General features: G+C 40.1%; 1 protein-coding gene across 2 annotated transcripts in view; it reads right to left on the reverse strand.

Annotated features, from left to right (window-relative positions):
* Positions 1-16,382, reverse strand: part of CFAP97 (cilia and flagella associated protein 97) — a 48,861-nt gene extending 32,479 nt beyond the window's left edge. Inside the window, exons 1-2 of one of the 2 annotated variants that reach the window (XM_047772349.1) lie at positions 16,065-16,382; positions 5,767-6,809 (exon numbers count right to left, since the gene is read on the reverse strand). In XM_047772349.1, the coding sequence (XP_047628305.1) occupies positions 5,767-6,809; positions 16,065-16,081 (1,060 nt within the window). In that variant the 5' untranslated portion in view covers positions 16,082-16,382. Of the gene's footprint in view, positions 1-5,766; positions 6,810-15,963 lie in introns of both variants that reach the window. The other variant, XM_047772350.1, reaches the window with a different exon arrangement.
* Between the last annotated feature and the right edge of the window lie 4,071 nt (positions 16,383-20,453).

The following is a 20,453-nucleotide window of genomic DNA, read 5'->3' on the forward strand; positions in this document are numbered from 1 at the left end:
CCTTACCACTGAGCCACTATGGGAACTCCTGAGATGGTGCATTTCTAAGCCATCTCGAGTTTGCCCTCCAGATTCTTCCTAAACCAACCTCATTTTACCAATACAAAGGATGGAATGTACTGCCAAAGTCTAGTCATGTCAACTTTGCTTCTCTCCAAACAGAAGTGATAACCCAATGCCTAACTTTGATTTACTCCACTACTCCATTTTTAATGCCCTCTGCTTATTCAGGGATAAACAGCTCAAGGCTAATGAAATATCTCCAGGGAGTTCCTGCCATGGCTCAGCGGTTAAGGAACCTGACTAGCATCCATGAGGATGTGGGTTCAATCCCTGGCCTTGCTCAGTGGGTTAAGGATCTGGCATTGTCGTGAGCTGTGATGTAGGTCGCAGACACGGCTCAAATCTCCCATTGCTGTGGCTGTGGCGTAGGCCAGCGGCTACAGCTCTGATTCAGCCCCTAGCCTAGGAACCTCCATATGCCTCAGGTGCAGCCCCAATAAGACCAAAAAAAAAAAAAAAAAAAAAAAAAGAAAGAAAGAAGGAAAGATAGAAATAACTCCAACCACACTTTCCCAACATTTATATAGCAAAGGTAGGCTTGGGGAAGGGGAGAGGTCCCCCAAATCAGGCCAACTTATTGAGCTAAGAGAGGCTGAATATTCGGAAAATCTACAAAATTTCAAGGTCTGCTTGAATTCCCGCCATGGCGCAGTGGTTAACGAATCCGACTAGGAACCATGAGGTTGTGGGTTCGGTCCCTGCCCTTGCTCAGTGGGGTAACGATCCGGCGTTGCCGTGAGCTGTGGTGTAGGTTGCAGACGGGCTCAGATCGCACGTTGCTGTGGCTCTGGCGTAGGCCGGTGGCTACAGCTCCGATTCGACCCCTAGCCTGGGAACCTCCATATGCCACAGAAGCGGCCCAAAGAAATAGCAAAAAAAAAAAAAAAAAAAAAAAAGATGACTAATAATTCATAATTCTAATAGTCTCTACTCCATCTTCCCTTCTTCTAATATTTCTCAGAGAACCCCAGAACCCGGAATTTAGAATGAACCTTAGCAACCTACATCAACTACCCCATCCTACAAATGAAGAAACTGGGGCACAGAAAAGTTACTGCTTATCTATGATCACATGGAAAACATGCAGAACCGAAAATGTTCTGATTCCACTTTTGGAATTTTCTTTACCTCTCTATGTAAGTATTCAAGTTCAACATTGTTTCATTATTCCATGGCCTATAATTGGGACACTTGATTTTACATTCTTTCATTATTCATCTTTGCTTCATAGGCTTAATAGTTCATAGTTCAAACTTACACAACTCATTAACAAAAGTTTTTTAAACCAATAAATAACATTAACACTGTCAGCTAAGAGAGGGATCCCGCAGCGTCTCAAATCTTGCCCAATATTTGCTGTAACAGTTTGCAAAATTTTTACCTCAGAATTCGCTCTAAACAAACTGTTTTACTGTATCTCTGTACTTAAGCTAGTGAAATGTTTAAATTGAGTGGATGTAGAGCAGGTTGTGTTCCCACTCAGCTGTCCTCTGAAGGTCCAGGTCCTGCTCATAATTTTTTAAAAATGTGTTACACATTATCACTCTCATCTTCCTCTCATTAAGTTAATTTATCTTCCAAGGAAGCAGAAAAGGCTGGGAAGAAATCAGGTGAGCCAGAGGCCTAGAAAGGCCCACAGAGAAGAAACGCTGAAAGTAATAAGGCTTATTGAGATCTGAGTGCAGAAGAGGGCACAGCGGGGCCACACACACATTTCACCTCACCATGTCCTTCCTGTCTCTTCATTTTCCGCATGGCTTAGTTCTATGCAGAAAATGAAGAAGACTTAATATTCTTGGATCTGAAAAGCTTTGGTGGGTAAATCAATCACAAATAATAAAATGTAAGATCAAAACCAAGCAATAAATTCTAATATAACAGACTACAATTTAATACCAGTTTCAAGTTGCACATTGCAACTAACATTTAAGAAACTACTACTTATAGAATCTTGGTGTGGTATCAAAAAATATCTAAAATTAAAAGACTCCATTTCCAGTCATATAAATCTTGTGAGGCCAGATTTTCTATATACGCTTCAATCAAAACAGTTTATCACAATAGTTGTATGCAGAAGTTGATATGAAAATCCAGCTACTGCCAGGTATTAGAGACTAGCAAAAATCACTAATTTGTTTGGAACTATAGTTATGTTTCATAAAACATGATACATTAATTCATGATGGTTTACTACCATTATTATTATTATTATTATTATTTGCTTTTTAGGGCCGCACTCATGGCATATGGAAGTTCCCAGGCTAGGGGTCAAATCCGAGCTACAGCTGCCAGCCTATATCACAGCAACGCCAGATTCAAGGTGCATCTGTGACCGACACCACAGCTCCCTGCATTGCCGCATCTTCAAGCCACTGAGCGAGGACAGGGATCAAACCCACATCTTCATGGATACTAGTCAGGTTTGTTACTGCTGAGCCACAATGGGAACTCCTACTACCACTATTCTTAAATAAACTAATAAATATGTTTATTAAAATATAATCGATTAAAACATAATAAATAAATGTTATACATTTCTGATATAATTTCTAATATGGTAACTATTTACAAAGATATAACCCACATAAACAAAAGCTCCTTGGGGTCATCAATAACTCCTAAAAGAGTAAGTACTTATGATCCTAAGGCCAAACATTTTGAAAACTGTTGTGCTAGAGCACTGGGGCTGGTGCTGGAAATCTAGAAGAGACGAAGACAGAGGCAGTCCTCAACCCACTGAATCATACAACTGATCTTACAGTCTGGAAAGTGAACATCAGAATTTTTTTAAGTGGAAGCTGTTACACTGGATGGCTTGATAAAGAGCAATATTCCCTAGAGAAGAATACTAACCAAATATATGAAAATATATGAAATATATGAAAGCTTGTAATTCAGAAGGAGGCACAGACTTAGTCTATGGCAAACCTCAGACTAACGGGTAACTGTTACAAAATCAAATTTCAGTGAAACATGAAAAACATTTCCTAACCATTTGGGTTGTGAGCAACAGAAGCAGCCCCACAGTTCCTTCAGTTAACAAATATTGTCTGTTGGAGTTCCCCGTCGTGGCGCAGTGGTTAATGAATCCGACTAGGAACCATGAGGTTGCGGGTTCGGTCCCTGCCCTTGCTCAGTGGGTTAAGGATCTGGCATTGCCATGAGCTGTGGTGTAGGTCGCAGATGTGGCTCGGATCCCACGTTGCTGTGGCTCTGGCATAGGCTGGTGGCTACAGCTCCAATTAGACCCCTAGCCTGGGAACCTCCATATGCCGCGGGAGCGGCTCAAGAAAAAGCAAAAAAAAAAAAAAATATATATATATATATAGTCTGTTATGTCCCAACACTTGCTAAATTTAGAGATTCCAGCAAGGAATGAGATCCTGCCCTCATGCTGCTTACAATCCAGTGGGAGAGAGAAGCAAACAATCCACACTAATTCCAGCATCTAATGGATGGAAACAAACTTTTGTGACAGAGAGGCAGGGGTGGGGTGCGAAACTACTACACGGAACGGTCAGAAAGAGGATCCAGAAGGTGACATCTAAGCTGAGACCAGAGAAACAGACATAAGTAGCCCATTCAAAGAGAAAGGGCAAGGGCAAGTGCGAAATGCCCCATGAATGCCAAGTATTCTGAGAACAGTAAAGAAGCAGTGTGGGAGTTCCTGTCATGGCTCAGTGGTTAATGAACCTGACTAGCATCCATGAGGATAAGGGTTCAATCCCTGGCCTTGTTCAGTGGGTTAAGGATCTGGCGTTGCTGTGAGCTGTGGTGTGGGCTGCAGACAAAGCGCAGATCCCATGTTGATGTGGCTCTGGCATAGGCTGGTGGCTACAGCTCTGATTGGACCCCTAGCCTGGGAACCTCCATATCCCCCGGATGCAGCCCTAAAAAGACAAAAGACAAAAACAAACAAACAAACAAAACAACAACAACAACAAAAAAAGGCACTGTGACTGGACCAAGGTAAAGGAGGGGAAAAATATAGGAGCTGAAGGCGGTATCCATGGAGAGCAAAGGCTCTCCTCAACTTTAACTGTGTATCTGACCAAGTGCATCAGAATCTCCATGGTGAAGCCTAGGCATCAGTATTTAACATTTTAATAGTCCTCCCGGTAATGCCAATAGACTGCCTGGGATGAAAATCACTGATATAAAGTCTGCTAGGCTATAATAAGGAATTTGGATTTTATTTTTAACCTAAGAGTAAGCCCACTGAAGAGTTAGGAAGGAAATTAGTATGATCGATTTACTTTTTTTAAAAATTATTACAGTATAGTTAATTTACTAAATTTTTAAAAGATCACTCTGGTTGTTAGGAGAAGCAACCAAGGGGCAAGAATAGAAAATTCAATCCGGAAAGTTTTAAGAGAATGAATGAGCATTTATCAGGAAAGAGAGTAAATGCAGACTCAGCCACTAGACAACATCAGCCAATGCCGAGTCCAACTTTTCAGACACACCAGACAATCAATAAGCACAATCAGAGCAATAAAAATCTACAAAAGAGGGAACAAATTGTAAACTGCTCCAAAATACAATCTGACTAGAGAATCATTTGACTAAATAATGGATTGATTTAGGACCTTACATTTACACCATAGGTAAATTATGTTGCAACATTTCAAAGACAGAGAGTCCAATTTACAACTTAAAAATGCTATCTTCGACTGCTCTAAAAACTAACCTGCAAGCTCAACATTTTTACAGTTATATTAACTAGTGCAAAGATGAAGTTCAAAGTCACTTTTATTTCATTGTTCCTTTCAAACGAAATACTTGGTAACAATAAAATGAGACATATAGCAATGAGGATTATCTTAACTCTGAAATACTTCAATCTTAAAGCAACTAAAACTTGAATTATGCTATTTCACCCACTTGGTAATTATTTTCAAGTAATGCTCTTTAGCCTTTAGCTTGAAATCTGAGAAGTCCTCTATACACTTTACTATGAGTTTTCTAATTTGCAAGCATTCTTCCCACTTTCCTTGAAGCAGGTCAGGTTATTTCAACCTTAGCGCAGTTGCCTTTCTCAAATAAGAAAGTGACACATCTTATGTCCACATCTCTACCAAACATGGGAAAACATCTGACTCTACTTCTCTCGTTTATTTTATACATCTGGCCTCTCTAGGGATTTTGGGCTTGTGAGGCACTAAACAGAATCTGTGAAGTAGTTTCTAGTCCCAGCTGATTAGTTCTGCAATAATAGAAATAATGATACTCCACTTTTTTTTTTTTTTTTTGGTCTTTTTAGGGCCATACCTACAGCATATGGAAGTACCCAGGCTAGGGGTCCAATCAGAGCTGTAGCTGCCAGCCTACACCACAGCCATAGCAAGGTGGGATCAGAGCTGTGTCTGCAACCCATACTGCAGCTCACAGCAATGCCAGATCCTTAACCCACTGAGCAAGGCCAAGAACAGAAACTGCATCCTCATGGATACTAGTCAGGTTCATTACCACTCGGCCACAACTGGAACTCCGATATTCTAGGTATTTTTAAATGGAATATTTGGGAAAGTTACAGTAATATTAATTATCTCCAATGATAAAGTATACCTACTAGGAAAATCAAGGCAAATGAATGGCATTTAAGCTCACTATAATATATAACATTAATATATAATTAATAATATTAATACTATATAATATTAAGTTTAACATTTGAATCCAATATATAGTTTTTTAAATTACCTTTTAAAAGATGATTCAGGTCCATTGTGTCATGTATGGCTTTTTGTTTATATCTGTGGTCTAAATTGGAATCTAACACTGATGACTTTGAAGTGAAACTGGGCTCCTGTTTTTCTTTCCCTTTTTTGACTGATTTCAAAGATTTTGAATTATCTTTAAAATCCTCAACATTTTCATATACTTCTTGACCCACGTTTTCTTGCCTTTTAACTTTCACTTTTTGATTGCTTGATGCCCCCAGTTCAAAAGACTGAACAGGGCTAATGTCTGGAGTTGATAAAGGAGTGACATCTGTCACAGTGTCTTCAGATTCCTCGGTGTAGTCACCAACTTTTGGTTTAGTGCTAGAAGGTTGTGCTCCTGCCGATTTTTCTGCTGGTCTGTATTTCTGTTTGGCTGACAAGGGGGTTACACCAGATTCACGCTTCTTTAATGATGGAGATGAACCAGATATACAGACATCAGACCCAGTGTCTGAAGAGTCTGAACTTGAAGACGAGGAGGACAAAGAGGAACAGGAACTTCTTTTAGAATACCTTTTACTTATACTTTTTTTAAAGTTATGAGATGGTTTAACTGACCTGGACCTGACATGAGGCTTTTTCTCATCATCACTGCTTTCCTCCCCATCTGTATAGTAATCATGTTCATCTTCTTTAACAACTTGGGGAATGCTACTTGGAATGGGCATGTGGATTTTATGTTCTATTGGAGCATCACACAATTTCGATCTTGAAGAAGTGGTCAATGACAAAGAATTTGTAGTTTGCATATTATCATTTTCTACAGGGTGCTGTTCTGTAGGAATTGTCTCGTTTCTTTCTGTTCCCTTCTCAAGATCATTTTTCCTTCTCTGTATTCCAACTCTTAAGTCTTCATTTTCTGTATCCTTATCTATCTCCTCTTTAGGGTCATCATTTTGCTTGTCAAAAACTGAGTTACTTTCACATTTCTTTGCCTCTTCAAAGTCACTGTCAAAGAAAGAATGGTCCACTTCACCTTCTGATATATCTCCAAACCGATCCATGATGGCAAAAATATATCTGAAAAGCAGGAAAGTGTAACCATCAGGCTAAAGGGTAACTTCCAAATACTTTTCATTTTTATACAATAATTACAAATTTTCCCAAAATGAGGTTTGGGTAATATATAAAGAGAAACATGAAAAAAAAAAGTACCAAGAAAACCCAATAAACTCAGTGAAATGATAACGGGATATTATCAGGTTGCACCAGTGATTTGAAAAATAAGCAAGTCTAATAGTTTGGTTCACAAGAAAATAATAATAGACTATCAAGACAAGAATATCACAAACATGAACACCTAGGTGAACTCTAAGGAAAATGTGAATTCTATAAATTAAGTACAATTAGAGATTAAAATAAGAAAGGATGGTGTTAAAACCTCATAAGATCAGCTAAGCTAGTCCAAACACACATTATTCTAGTAAAAACAGTTCAGTGGAGGAGTTCCCATCATGGTGCAGTGGAAACGAATCCGACTAGGAACGATGAGGTTGCGAGTTCGATTCCTGGCCTTGCTCAGTGGGTTAAGGATCCAGCATTGCTATGAGCTGTGGTGTAAAAAAAAAAAGTTCAGTGGAGCTTAACAAATTCCCCTACTTCAGTACTTGTTTTTGTCCTATTCTGCTCCTTCACTGCAGTTACTGGGGAAGCAGCAGGAGAGAACTCCTATTAAAAGTAAAGGCTCCCCTGTCTCTTCTTAAAAAGGAAGAAAAACTCTAAAGACAAATATATACACAGTACAGGTAGCTCAGAGGAAAATCTTCTGATTATTTAATCACATTGTTACATAACCACAATAAAAAAGATAATGGGGGAAAGTATACATGTCTCATTGTGTTAAAGGGAGTCTGGCATGAGATTTAATATTTACTGAGATAGTAGACAGATGTCTAAAATGTAACAATTAAGGCATACTAGATATACGGAGTTAAATATTAGAAGTGATGGATAAAAGAGTTCAACACAGTTGCCACCAGTGTGGTGCAGGGACTACTATTTTGGTTTTAAATCCTAAATTATTAGTTGACTTGTAAATTGTACTACTTATACTACTGAGATAAAACATTAAAGTATTTTAATACTTCATACAATTGGAATTAAACTGGAAACATCACTATAAAGTCCTATTTTTCTTTCTCTCTTACTACAGTGGTCTATATAGCAGTATCATACTATATTACTATAATCTAAAATTCATACTATATTACAATAGCAATATCATACTATATTACTATAATATTAAAATTCTTTAATACTATTCTCCACATAAAACAAAACCAAAAACAAAACTCAGGATTCCTTGGAAGGCAGCTGACTCCATTTCTGGAGGTAAAGACAAACAATAAGCTTAGAGCAGTGGTAAGAAACAAAGGATTCAGTTTAAAGTGGCTTCCACTGTCCAAGCTGGACAATTTTGCACTGCAAAACACAAAACACACTAAAAAATAATTCTGTGAAAAGCCATTAGTCCATAATGATATTCAAACAAGGCAAACAATATGAGTGATGCTAAAGGAAAGGTATATATTTTATTCTAATAATCACATGTGGCCAACAATCAAATTATGGGTTCACTATACTAAAATCATGATTAATTCCATAACGTCACATCAAGCAACAAAAGACCATGCAATCGGTATTCTAAATCAGCCATGATACTACTCTACAGTTTTTAAGTGACCCTGCAATCTATAAAAACAAGTGTACATACACATGATTTAAAAAGCAACCAGGAGTTCCCGTCGTAGTGCAGTGGTTAACGAATCCGACTAGGAACCATGAGGTTGCGGGTTCGGTCCCTGCCCTTGCTCAGTGGGTTAATGATCCGGCGTTGCCGTGAGCGGTGGTGTAGGTTGCAGACGCGGCTCGGATGCCGAGTTGCTGTGGCTCTGGCGTAGGCCGGTGGCTACAGCTCCGATTCAACCCCTAGCCTGGGAACCTCCATATGCCGCAGGAGCGGCCCAAGAAATAGCAACAACAACAACAATAACAACAACAACAAAAGACAAAAAAAATAAAATAAAATAAAAAGCAACCAAACTTATACTGCTAACACTAATGGGATAAGTTAATATGATAGGTTAAACTATGTGTGGTATAATAACATCACTGGGTAATTTTTTTCTGCCTTTAAAGTTTTGAAAAATTTAAGAGATTCTGACATACTAAACTTGTAAAAATTTAACTATAATCAACTTCTAAACACTTAAGGGAATCTGATTAAATTACTAAGTTTAGACTTAGGTTTACAAAAAAAATCTAAGTACTCAGATTTCCTTTGTGAGATCTGTGGGTGCCTTGTCAGCTGCTTGAGGTACTAAAGAAAATCAAATATACTAAAATTGTAATCATGCCATTAATAAAGCAAGTTTGAAAATGGTAAGGAGATATTCAAGAAGATTTAGCAAGGATAAGTGAGTTTTAACTCACTAAGTATGAGTTTTAAAATTCTCACACGTGGAGTTCCCGTCATGGCTGAGCAGTTAGCCAACTGAACTAGCATCCATGAGGACACGGGTTCAATCCCTGGCCTCACTCAGTGGGTTAAAGATCCAGCGTTGCCATGAGCTGCGGTGCAGGTCACAGAAACAGCTCAGATCTCATGTTGCTGTGGCTCTGGCGTAAGCCTGTGGCCACAGCTCCGACTGGACCCCTAGCCTGGGAACCTCCATATGCCGCAGCTGTGGCCATAAAAGACAAAAACACCAAAATAAATAAATAATAAATAATAAAATTCTCACGTTATATTTAAGCTGAAATAAGATGTAAGCAGATGTTAAAAGATTGAAGAAAAATTAGATTATAATACCTAATAAGTATTAAATACAAGAAGTATTATTTCCTATGGATTAACGCTCTTTACGTTTTAAAATTCCAATCAACAGAGGAAGCCTTCTCCCCAAATCTCAAAAGAAAACTATCTAATAAGACTTTAGAAATGGTAGAAAAACAAAATTCATCCAAGTAAATTGTAACAATATAATTGGCTTTGTCGAACAATTCACTAATCAGGCATCCCATCTAGAGAGCAGAGAAGAGTGCCAAAGGGCTACAGAAAGGGAAAGGTTTTTAAAACAAGACAAGGAAATCATATACAAAAGACTACTTCTGGCTTAAGTAACCTACAGGACAGAAAGGGGTCAACGTGGCTCCTTACCTCATCTTCCTAAGGGGGGATGGAGCGGGCCTGTGTCAAACTGTCTCCCGGGGCCTGACCAGGAAACTTCTGACTGACTCGTTAAGAATGCATCTCTGAGGGAGGCAGAAGCTTCAAGTAGGTTAGGTATGAAGCTCTGGTTTGGGGGTGACCTAGCATACGTGAACACTCCATCTGGAGCCTGTAGTTTTGTTCTTTTGGGTTTTTTTGGATCAGACTCAGCTTAAACGAGAGAGGAAATCAAAATTTAAGGCATTATTGCCATTCTCAGCTACGGCTCTGAAGTTCTCGAAGTTTTTCTTGTTCCTGTGTCTGGTATTCATAGGTTATGATGTTTTTGCTTAACCCATGTGATAATCACAGGTCATAGCTTCAGGCTCACACGCTATAAGTCAGTCGTTCTCTTCTTTACTTTTCTGACAGTTCATCTTGGGGAGATCATTTCCTTGATGGTCAGTGGATGTGAATATGCATTACAACGCTAATTGTAACACTGAAAAACTTGAACAGAGGAATATTACAAGTCCATTAAAATAATTATTTAAAATCAAGGGTCAGCAAGCCACTGTGTATGGGCTAAGTCTGGTCTGTGGTTTGTTTTGTAAATAGTTTTATTGAAACACAGCCCCACTCACAGGTTTAGGAATTGTCTCTGACAACCTTCCCCCTAGGACTGCATAGTTAAGTAGTTGTGACAGAGACTATAGGGCTCACAAAGCCTAAAATATTTACCAACTGACCCTTTACTGAAAAAGGTTGTGGACCCCTGATTTAAGTGCCATATCAGCATGAAAAATGTATAATACAAAACTGTTATCCATCTTGGATGAATAATACAATTTAAACATTTAAATAAAAACTAGAGGGCCAAAGGACAAAAATGAAGAGTTGAAAAATCAACACTCCCACTGCTTTTTTTATATTTCCATTGTTGTTAGTGTAATAGTGTTCATGCAATAAACTAAGGAAGTAAGTGATGACAGGGAGTTTGCAGAGTAAACAAGAATGAACTGAGTCAGACACTCAGGCTTACAACTTGGTTCTGCAGCTTCCCAGTTGTGTATTCCTGGCACATGTACAAGGATGTGCATAATAACAAATGATGCACAGCAATTACTTAGAAAAAACTCAACATCTAGTAAGAGGAAAGTGGATGAGCTAAAATCAGTCAAAAAGGATGAGCAGTCAAAAAGGATGAGCAGAGATCTACAAAAATCATGTTTACCAAGAGGGCAAATTAAATGAACAACAATACAATAATGAAAAACTTAGCGCACACACAAAACAATACTAAGTTCTTCAAGGGCACAAACATAAATACAATTCTACAGCATGGACTGGGAGGACATACAGTAAACATCCAAGAGTAGGAGCATATAAGGGGAGGGAGGAAAGAGGCTGGGAAAGAGGGACAGAGGAAAAATGAACTTGGGCAGAGGCCTGTGATCATGGATGATCAGAGATGTAAGGAGTATAACTGATCATTATCAATCTATTTCTGCCCACCTGAGTTCAAAAAGAAAACACAGCTACAGAATGATGAATAGCACTTATTAACATTGTCATTAAATTCCTCCCAAAGTTATCTGTTTTTGGTATAGTAATTTACCCTTTAATCCAAAATGTCAAGGGCTGGAATAAAAGAGCTGTGGTTACTATTTTTTCCATGGTTAAGAATGCCTTTACTATTAAAACAATTTTTTTATTAAGTTTCTACAAATTTTAAGGCAAATGGTTTCAGAGCATAGCCCAGAGCATAAATTTTCCTAGCCCAGTTTAAAACACAAATCTTTTAAAAACAAATTATCCCAATCATTCCAACTTTCATCTGTCAGCAAATAGTTTATAATATATATGTTTTTATATACACATTGTCTTTTGGCCTTTTTAGGGCTGTACCCACGGCACATGAAGGTTCCCACACTAGAGGTCTAATCAGAGCCGTTGCTGCCGGCCTACACCAAAGCCTCAGCAATGCCAGATCTGAGCCGCATCTATGACCTATACCACAGTTCACAGCAAGGCTGGATCCTTAAGCCACTGAACGAGGCCAGGGATCAAACCTACAACCTCACGGTTCCTAGTTGGATTTGTTTCTACTGCACCACGATGGGAACTCCAAAACATTTATACTTTTAAGGATTACTAAAATATACTCATTTGCACTAGTGGTGTTACTAATAGCTAAAAAGTACTGAGTACTTATATGCTAGCATTGTTCTAAGTGTATTATAAGCATTAACTCATTGAATCTTTACAACTTTAGATTTTGTTAGCCACTTATCCAAGAGGAAACAGAGGCAGAGCAAGGTTTCTAAAGCACAGCCAGGATTCTAAAGCAGGATGCTTTGAGGATTGTGTTACTAACCACTGTTCTCTGCTTTAGAAGTATGGCCCTTCTGTAACGCCTTTTTTTTTTTTTTAAATCCCCTGAGATCTTTTATCTCCCCTCCCCCCCCCTTTTTTTTTTACTGATATCTATGATTTGAGGGTAAACAGTGAGCAAGATAACAAGACCCCTCCACCCGCACATCATAGTGATTTTTAAGGGAAAACAGGACTTGTTTTGCAATATAGCTTTAGAAACAGCTCTCTGCAAAAAAAAAAAAAAAAAAGATGGCCTATACAGTTAGGATTAGATACATATGGCAGAGTTGGCCACACATTTTACTTGCTATATTTGCCATATATCAGTGTTCCTCTAACAAAGTTATCTGGGACGAATCTCATTGGCAACACAAATTAACCAGTAGCCTTAGGTAAATGTGTTTACTTAAGTAATACGAACTTGGACTTAACTTGTGACTCTCTACCCCTAACTTAGCTTGTGACCAAATCCCCTTTCCAAAGAGTTATGAATTCCAAAGGTGTTCTTGGCAAAGAGAGTGACAATTCTGGAAGTCACTAAACCTGAAATATTTCCAGCATGCCTCCTTTTTGTGTGTGGCATAGCAGAAGAATTTCTCTGTGATCCCCGGAAACCTTCAATGAAATTTATGCCAAGTTCTTCATGATGGTACAAGGCATATAATAAATGTCAGAGCTAATGCTCTTCCCCACACCTGCCCTCACCTTTCCCCAAGAGACTTGAAAGGAAAAGATTTTACCCCCTTACATTAGGAAAGAAAAAACTAAGGCCTGGCAAATGGAAATGACTTGATGGATTATTTTGTTTGTGGCAAGTGTGTCCTCTCTAACTTTAAGTGTTATCAAACTGGTGAATAAAAGAAAAATGTTCCTGTTGTGGTGTAGCAGAAACGAATCCAACCGGTAACCATGAGATTTCAGTGGGTTAAGGATCCAGCGTTGCTGTGAGCTGTGGTATAGGTAAGCACACTCGGCTCGGATCCCGAATTGCTTTGGCTGTGGTGTATAGGCCGGCAGCTGTAGCTCTGTTGACTGGACTCCCAGCCTGGGAACCTCCACATGCCATGGATTCGGCCCTAAAAGGCAAAAAAAAAGTAAATAAAAAATTTTTTTAAAGAAAAATGAAATGGATAGTTGAAAGCAGGGATTCAAAAGGTTCTGGATAAATGGAAAAGAAGCTAATATTCATAGAGACTTTATTACATGCCAAGCATTGTTATAAGCACTTTTTCACTGACAACTCATTTAATGCTGGTAACAACTTTGAGGTTGGAGACATAGAAACTGAGGGGCATACAGGTTAACTAACATTCTCAAGATCACACAACTAGAAAGCAGCAGAGCTGAGATTTGATTCCAGGCAGTTTGGCTAGAGTCAGCACTCTGAAGGATTATACTAAACTGAAACAAGCAGAGGAAAATTTATAAGCCAAAAACCTAGCAGAGAGGGATATTCTGAAATAGCCAAACAACACAATAATAGTAAAGATACCAGAATGGGGGGAAGGCGAGGAGGAAAGGCCAACTGAGTTTTAAAAGAAGGTTCAGTTGAAAAAACTGGGGCTCTCCATGTAGCAAAAGCATGACATGGAAACCAAAAGACTAGTATGTTTTTAAGTCACACTAGGGTAGCAACATATAGTTTAAGATAACTTGCATTATATTCTGTGTGGTCAAGCAACTTTTTGAATAAAACACTTACTTCTGGGTGCTACAGTGAAGAGTCTAGAATTTAAGTTATAATATTAGAGACCAAGGGCTCATAGGAATAAAGGGAAAGGGCAGGTTCAGATATTTGAAAGACTCTGATTTGAAAAAAAGGCTTTAGAGTTGTTACTTGTAGTTCCAGAGGTGGAACTTGTATCAAGAGATGTAAGAAAGCTGTTCTAACATTAGAATTGCTCAAAAATGGAATGGGTTCAGAGTTCCCGTCGTGGCTCAGTGGTTAACGAATCCGACTAGGAACCATGAGGTTGCGGGTTTGATCCCTGGCCTTGCTCAGTGGATTGAGGATCCAGCGTTGCCGTGAGCTGTGGTGTAGGTTGCAGACGAGGCTCAGATCCCACATTGCTGTGGCTCTGATGTAGGCCGGGTAGCTACAGCTCCGATTCAACCCCTAGCCTGGGAGCCTCCATATGCCACAGGAACAGCCCAAGAAATGGCAAAAAAAGACCCCACCCCCCACCAAAAAAAAAAAAAAAAAAAGGAATGGGTTGCCATCTAAGATTAAGAGCTAAATAACACTGAAGCAAAGACTGGATATCCATTTGCTGGGGTGCTGCAGGGGGAATGTATGCATTTGAAGGATATGGCCTTGCCCAACCCAACACGAACTAGGTCTTATCAGTCCATCCATAAGCCAAATGATTACAGATACTTCTTTGAAATCCCTTTTTTTTCACAACTGTTTCCTGCCTTGTCTGTCTTCTTCCCAGACTGTTATCATGTTCATCTTTATGTCCTGGTGCCTAAAGTAGGACCTGAGAAACATTACCTGTTCCAGGAATGTTTATCTGATGAAGGGATTTGGAGTCAGGAGTCTTAAGATTGAGCCCCAGTTTTGCTCTTTGCTAGCAGGCTGGGTAAGCACCTCTTTCACTTGAGCTAGTTTCCTTGAGAGTTTCCCATAGTTTTCTCCCCTCCCCCCATCAACTATCTCCTCATGTGCATTTACATGGTTCCTGTAGCCCCCAGTAGTTGTAAGCATCTATGTGATCGCAGTTAAAGATAGGGGATGCATAATCCAGTGCCTGGGAGACTTTTCCGGTTTAAATTTAGGTTCATAACATCCAACAGATGGGCTACTTTTAAGGACTTACACATTCAGGCGAGTTAATTTACCTATCCCATCCACTAACCAATCCTTTTGGTAACATTCATTTAAAAATTAATGAGATTTAATTTGCATTAGAGAATAATAAAAATATAGATTTAATAAGACAGTAACGTTTCTCTTTACAACATACTGGGAAAGGGTAAAAATTAAGTGACAGTTCACCTCACCACAGTAACCCTGCTGGTGCTCAAGGAAGACAAGTATTTGCCAAAGCTGCCGGGAGTCACTTGGATGCTCACCGTTTGTTCAGCTCTGCAGAGCCTCCAGGAGAAATATTAACGGTTTCATGTTACATTAGGAAAACGCACACAAGAATCTGGCATTTTTTAAAACTGTCATTTTGATACCGTGACATTACATTTCTGTAGTGAAACGTATGATTTGATCCAAAGAAGGGAACCAATTGAGTACACGAAAATCTCCGCCCAAAGTAAACTGTTTTCCAAGAGCTCAGATTCCTTTCAGAACCCCCTCCTGACCCCGCGAGGTAGCTGATAACTGACATCCCCTCCCGCCTCAGGGTTCCGGGTTAAGCCCGCGGAGGTGCGCGGCGGTGATCGGAATCGGCATCCTGGTGGCGACCACATCTTAATTCAGGGCCGACCCGACCCCCACGCCACCCTCGAATGCGACCCGATGGTAAACCGAGCCCTCCCATCCCGGCGGCTGGGGGTCCGGGCCCACGGCTCCGCAGCCCAGATGCCTCTGTTGCGGTTACACCCGCCGCCCGAGGGGCTGCCCGGGCCGGAGGGGTGGGGGGACCCTGGCCGGCCCACCTTCCCAACGTCCCACACCAGCTTCCGCATACCGACCCCGCTTGCTAGCCGCAGCCTCAGCTCCGGAAAAGAAAACGGATCCCGAACCGGGGCGGGCACGCCGCGGCGGGAGGAAGGGGTCCCTCGCACGCGCTCACCTGGACGCCGCGGCCATGGCAGCCGCCCCGCGCCGCCGCGGCGTTCCGGCTTCGCGCACGCGCACGCGCTCCCGCAGCCTCCTGCTCGCGCCGTGGCGACCGGAGCTTCCGGAGGCGGACTGAGCGGAAAGGGAAAGAAGGTCGCAGGGGGCAGGGCGAGTCCCGCGGGAACCGGGCTGTTCCAGACGCTTGGCGTGGAGCGACTCCTCGTGGCGGGCGTCGCAGAGCGCGGTGGGCCCCCACAGCCCTGGGAGGCGGGGAGGTCGAGGCCGGGCCGGCGACTCTCCTCTCGAATGGGAAGGGACGCAGGAAGACAGAAACCCCCAGACCCTCAGCCGACCGGTGCACCGTCAAGGTGTTCCCTGCTGCCCCCTCCGCTGTCAGTGGCAGTGCGGGTGGGCCTGGAGGTTACGGTTGCTGGTTTAGTAAGGAAAGCTGCTCTCTCCTGTAATTCCGTACCCAAACAACAACAGCAATAATAAATATGTAGGTGACTATGTAACTGTATCAGCAGTGTTCAGGTCAAACAACTAGTTAGTTCCACAGGCCATTGGCTGGTAAGGTGTTAGGAAGTACTCTGATTACTGGTAAATGAAATTTGTAGTTAAAACCGTCTAAGAGAAAAATGATTTCTGTCCAATATATTTAAATGCTGCAATTTTTCGTTTTTGAACTCACAGGCACATAGTAGGGGTGGTAGAACAATAACCCCTCACAGTTGTCCACCTTCTAATCCCCAGAACCTGTGACTATGCTGCTTCACGTGGCAGAAGGGACTCTCCTCTGTGATTAAGGATCTTGAGATGGGAAAGTCAACCTAGGTTATTTCAGGTGAGCTCAATGTAATCCCAAGGGTACTTACAAGAACTTTGAAGTCAGTAATAAGAGACAGGGTCACAGAAGTAAGAGGTTGTAATGTATAGCATGGTGTCTTTAGTTAATATTGTGTTGCATATTTGAAGTTTCCTGAAAGAATAGATCTTAAAAATTTTCTGCCTAAGAAAAAAAAAGTGTATGTATGTGAGGTTATTAACCAATGGTAACTAGAGTTGTGATCATTTTGTAATATGTACCTAAATCATTTTGTTGTACACTTTAAACTTATACAATGTTATGTGTTAATTATACCTCAATAAACTGCGAACATTTTTTAGTTAAAAAATGGAAGTTCTCACTGTGGCTGATATCCATGAGGATGATGTGCATTCAATCCCTGGCCTCCATCAGTGGGTTAAGGATCAGGAGTTGCCTGTGGACTGCAGTGTAAGTCCCAGATGGTCTTGGATCCCGTGCTGCTGTGGCTGTGATGTAGGGTGCCAGCCTGTATCTCTGATTCAACCCTTAGCCTAGGAACTTCCATATGTGTGGGTGCAGCCCTAAACATAAAAATAAAAAAATAAAAGGCAGCAAGATGTCAGAGTGATGTAAGAGGCAGTGAGCCAAGGAGTGCAAGGCACTTCTGGAAGCTGAGGAAGAGAAAGAAAGGAATTCTCCCTGAAGCTTCCGGAAGAAATGCAGCCCAGCTCGTAGGTACCTTTTTTGTGCACTTTGGACCCCTAGGATGGTGAGAGTATAAATTTGTGTTGTTTTAAACCATTTAATTTGCAGTAATTTGTTATAGCAGCAATAAGAAATGAATCCAATAGGTACTTAATCTTTTTTACATGAAAGTGTAGAGAAAGTTAGGAACTTTCCCAAGGAGTCCCACTAAGGAATTGACTTTCTTTTCTTTTTTTTCTTGTCTTTTTGCCTTTTCTAGGGCCGCTCCTGTGGCATATGGATGTTCCCAGGCTAGGGGTCTAATCGGAGCTGTAGTGACTGGCCTACACCAGAGCCACAGCAACTCGGGATCCGAGCCATGTCTGCAACCTACACCACAGCTCACGGCAATGCCGGATCCTTAACCCACTGACTGAGGCCAGGGATTGAACCTGCAACCTCATGGTTCCTAGTCGGATTCCAACCCCATGTGCCAAGATGGGAACTCCATTTCCTTTCTGTCTTCATAATGCATTTTGAACTTGTTGGTCATGACTATCAAGTACAGAGAATCATCTTTCTGTTCTTTTAGTAGGCTAAAAGGATTTTACTCAGTTTTGCTTGATAAAACTGTGCTGGTACCATTTTCCAGGGATGGTTGTCTACTCTGTGGTCAAAAGTTTATTATACAAAGGAGTTGAATAGCTGTTTCTCCAAAGAAGATGTTGGTAAGCATGTGAAAAGCTGTTCAGCCTCACTCATTGTAGGGAAATGCAAATTACAACCATGAGATATCACTTCACATGCATTTGGGTGCTATTTTAAAAATTAAAAGAAAATAACAAAGATTGGCAAAGATATAGAAAGTTGTGAACCCTTGTGCATTGTTTGTGGGAATGTAAAATGGTGTGGCTTCTGTGGAAAACTGTGGCAGTTCCTCAAAAAATTGAACGTGGAATTACCATATGACCCAGCAATTTCACGTCTGAGTGCATACCCAGAAGAATTGAGAGCAGAATCTCAAATAGATATGTATACACCCCTAATCATAGCAGCATTACTCACAAGAGCCCAAAGATGGAAACAACCCAAATGTCCACAGATGAGTGGATAAACAAAATGTTGATATACATATAATGGAACATTATTCAGCCATAAAAGAAAAATTCTGACACACTCTGCAACATGGATGCCCTTGAAGACATTATGCTAGGTGAAAGAAGCTAGACACAAAAGGACAAATATTCTACTTAGATGAGGTACCTAAAATAGTAAAGTTGTAGCAACAGAAATTAGAATAGTAATTCCCACAGGGAGAAAGGAATGGGGAAAGTTATTGTTTAATGGGTACAGATTTTAAGTATGGGATGATAAAAATATTCTGGATATGTATAGTGATGGTTGTACAGCAGTGTGAAAGCAGTACTTAATGCAGCTGAACCATATACTTTAAAATGGTTAAAGCAGTAAATTTTGTGTATATTTTACCATAAGGAAAACAAAATAAGAGATTATTATATCTCAAACTTTAATTTTGAAAGCCCAATGAATGCCATCATTATTGTATTGGTTTTGTAAGAACATTTTCGTATAATGGTAGAAAGCAGTTTAGCTTTGTCCTTTGACTTCACTTCTAACTATTGTATTTGAAGAATAGCATAATGAAGGAGAATCCTACAATTTAGATCCTACAACCAACTAGCTATTGTGATTTCGGGCAAGTCATGTAACTTCTTTGAACCTGTTTCCTCATCTGCAAAATGGGATTTTAATATTTACCTTATCTCCTTTATAGAGTTGTAGTGAGAAACATGTTGAAAGTTCCCTTCCAAATAGGAAATATTCTTGCCAACTTTTCTGTCTACTCAATATTCTAGATATATTATCCTAGGAGAATAACAGATTTATTCATTGAAAAATATTTATTAAGAGCCTACTTTGTGCCAACCCTCTTCTAGCACTAATTTTTATTTCCCCACAGTACATTCTCTTTTCTATAGTAAATAAATAACAAATCAGAGACACTGACTTCTTTTAGGTAGGGTATAAAAGCTTTATATATATGATTTTAAATACGTAGTGCTAATCTTAAAATAGTCAAGATCTTAATTTATGCTAGCACACTTAGTAATTGTGCACTGCCTATTTCATATTTTACTCTGCTCATGACAAATATCATGAAACAAGGTATAGGTGAATTCAAAACATTTTCAGCCCACATATATTTTGGAGAAATTAGATAATAAGTAAATATGGTTTGTTTTCTCTCTAATCTGCTGCCCAGTAATACAGGATATCAAAATCTAAATGAGTTTAGACTTTTTTTTTTAATGCTTTATGTTTCATAACTTGAAAACTTTAGAGGAGGAATTCTCAAAGTGGGTTAAGAATCTGACATTCTCACTGTAGCAACTTGGGTTGCTGCTGTGACGCGGGTTTGATCCTTGGCCCGGGAACTTCCACATACTATAGGTGCAGCCAAAAAAAAAAAGAAAGAATAAAGAAAACTTTAGAGCAAAATAAAGCTAATGGCTATCTCACCAGACTCCCAACGGGCAAACATAGTTGAACACACTGCTTCCCACATCCCAATACTTACCCAGGCTCTTTTCTCTATCTCATAGTTAGATGGGAATAGATTATGAAGAACTATCAGTTCCAGGAACAAGAAATGTGAACTTTAACATATTTGAGTGATAAATCCTTAGATGCTACTGATTTTGGTGAGCAGCTGGATGACCCATCAGAAACTGAGTAGTATATTCTGCCAAAGTAAATTGTGATGGCTTGTTAAAGTAGTGGACCCTATGAATTTCACCTCCCAGTGTTTAAATCCATGTGTAGGCTCCTTCTCATTTAACTCCTGGTTGGCCATAGGATTTGCTTTGGCCAATGGATCACTGGCAAATG

This window comes from Phacochoerus africanus, chromosome 3 (assembly GCF_016906955.1).
Source record: "Phacochoerus africanus isolate WHEZ1 chromosome 3, ROS_Pafr_v1, whole genome shotgun sequence".
Classification (NCBI taxonomy): domain Eukaryota; kingdom Metazoa; phylum Chordata; class Mammalia; order Artiodactyla; family Suidae; genus Phacochoerus; species Phacochoerus africanus.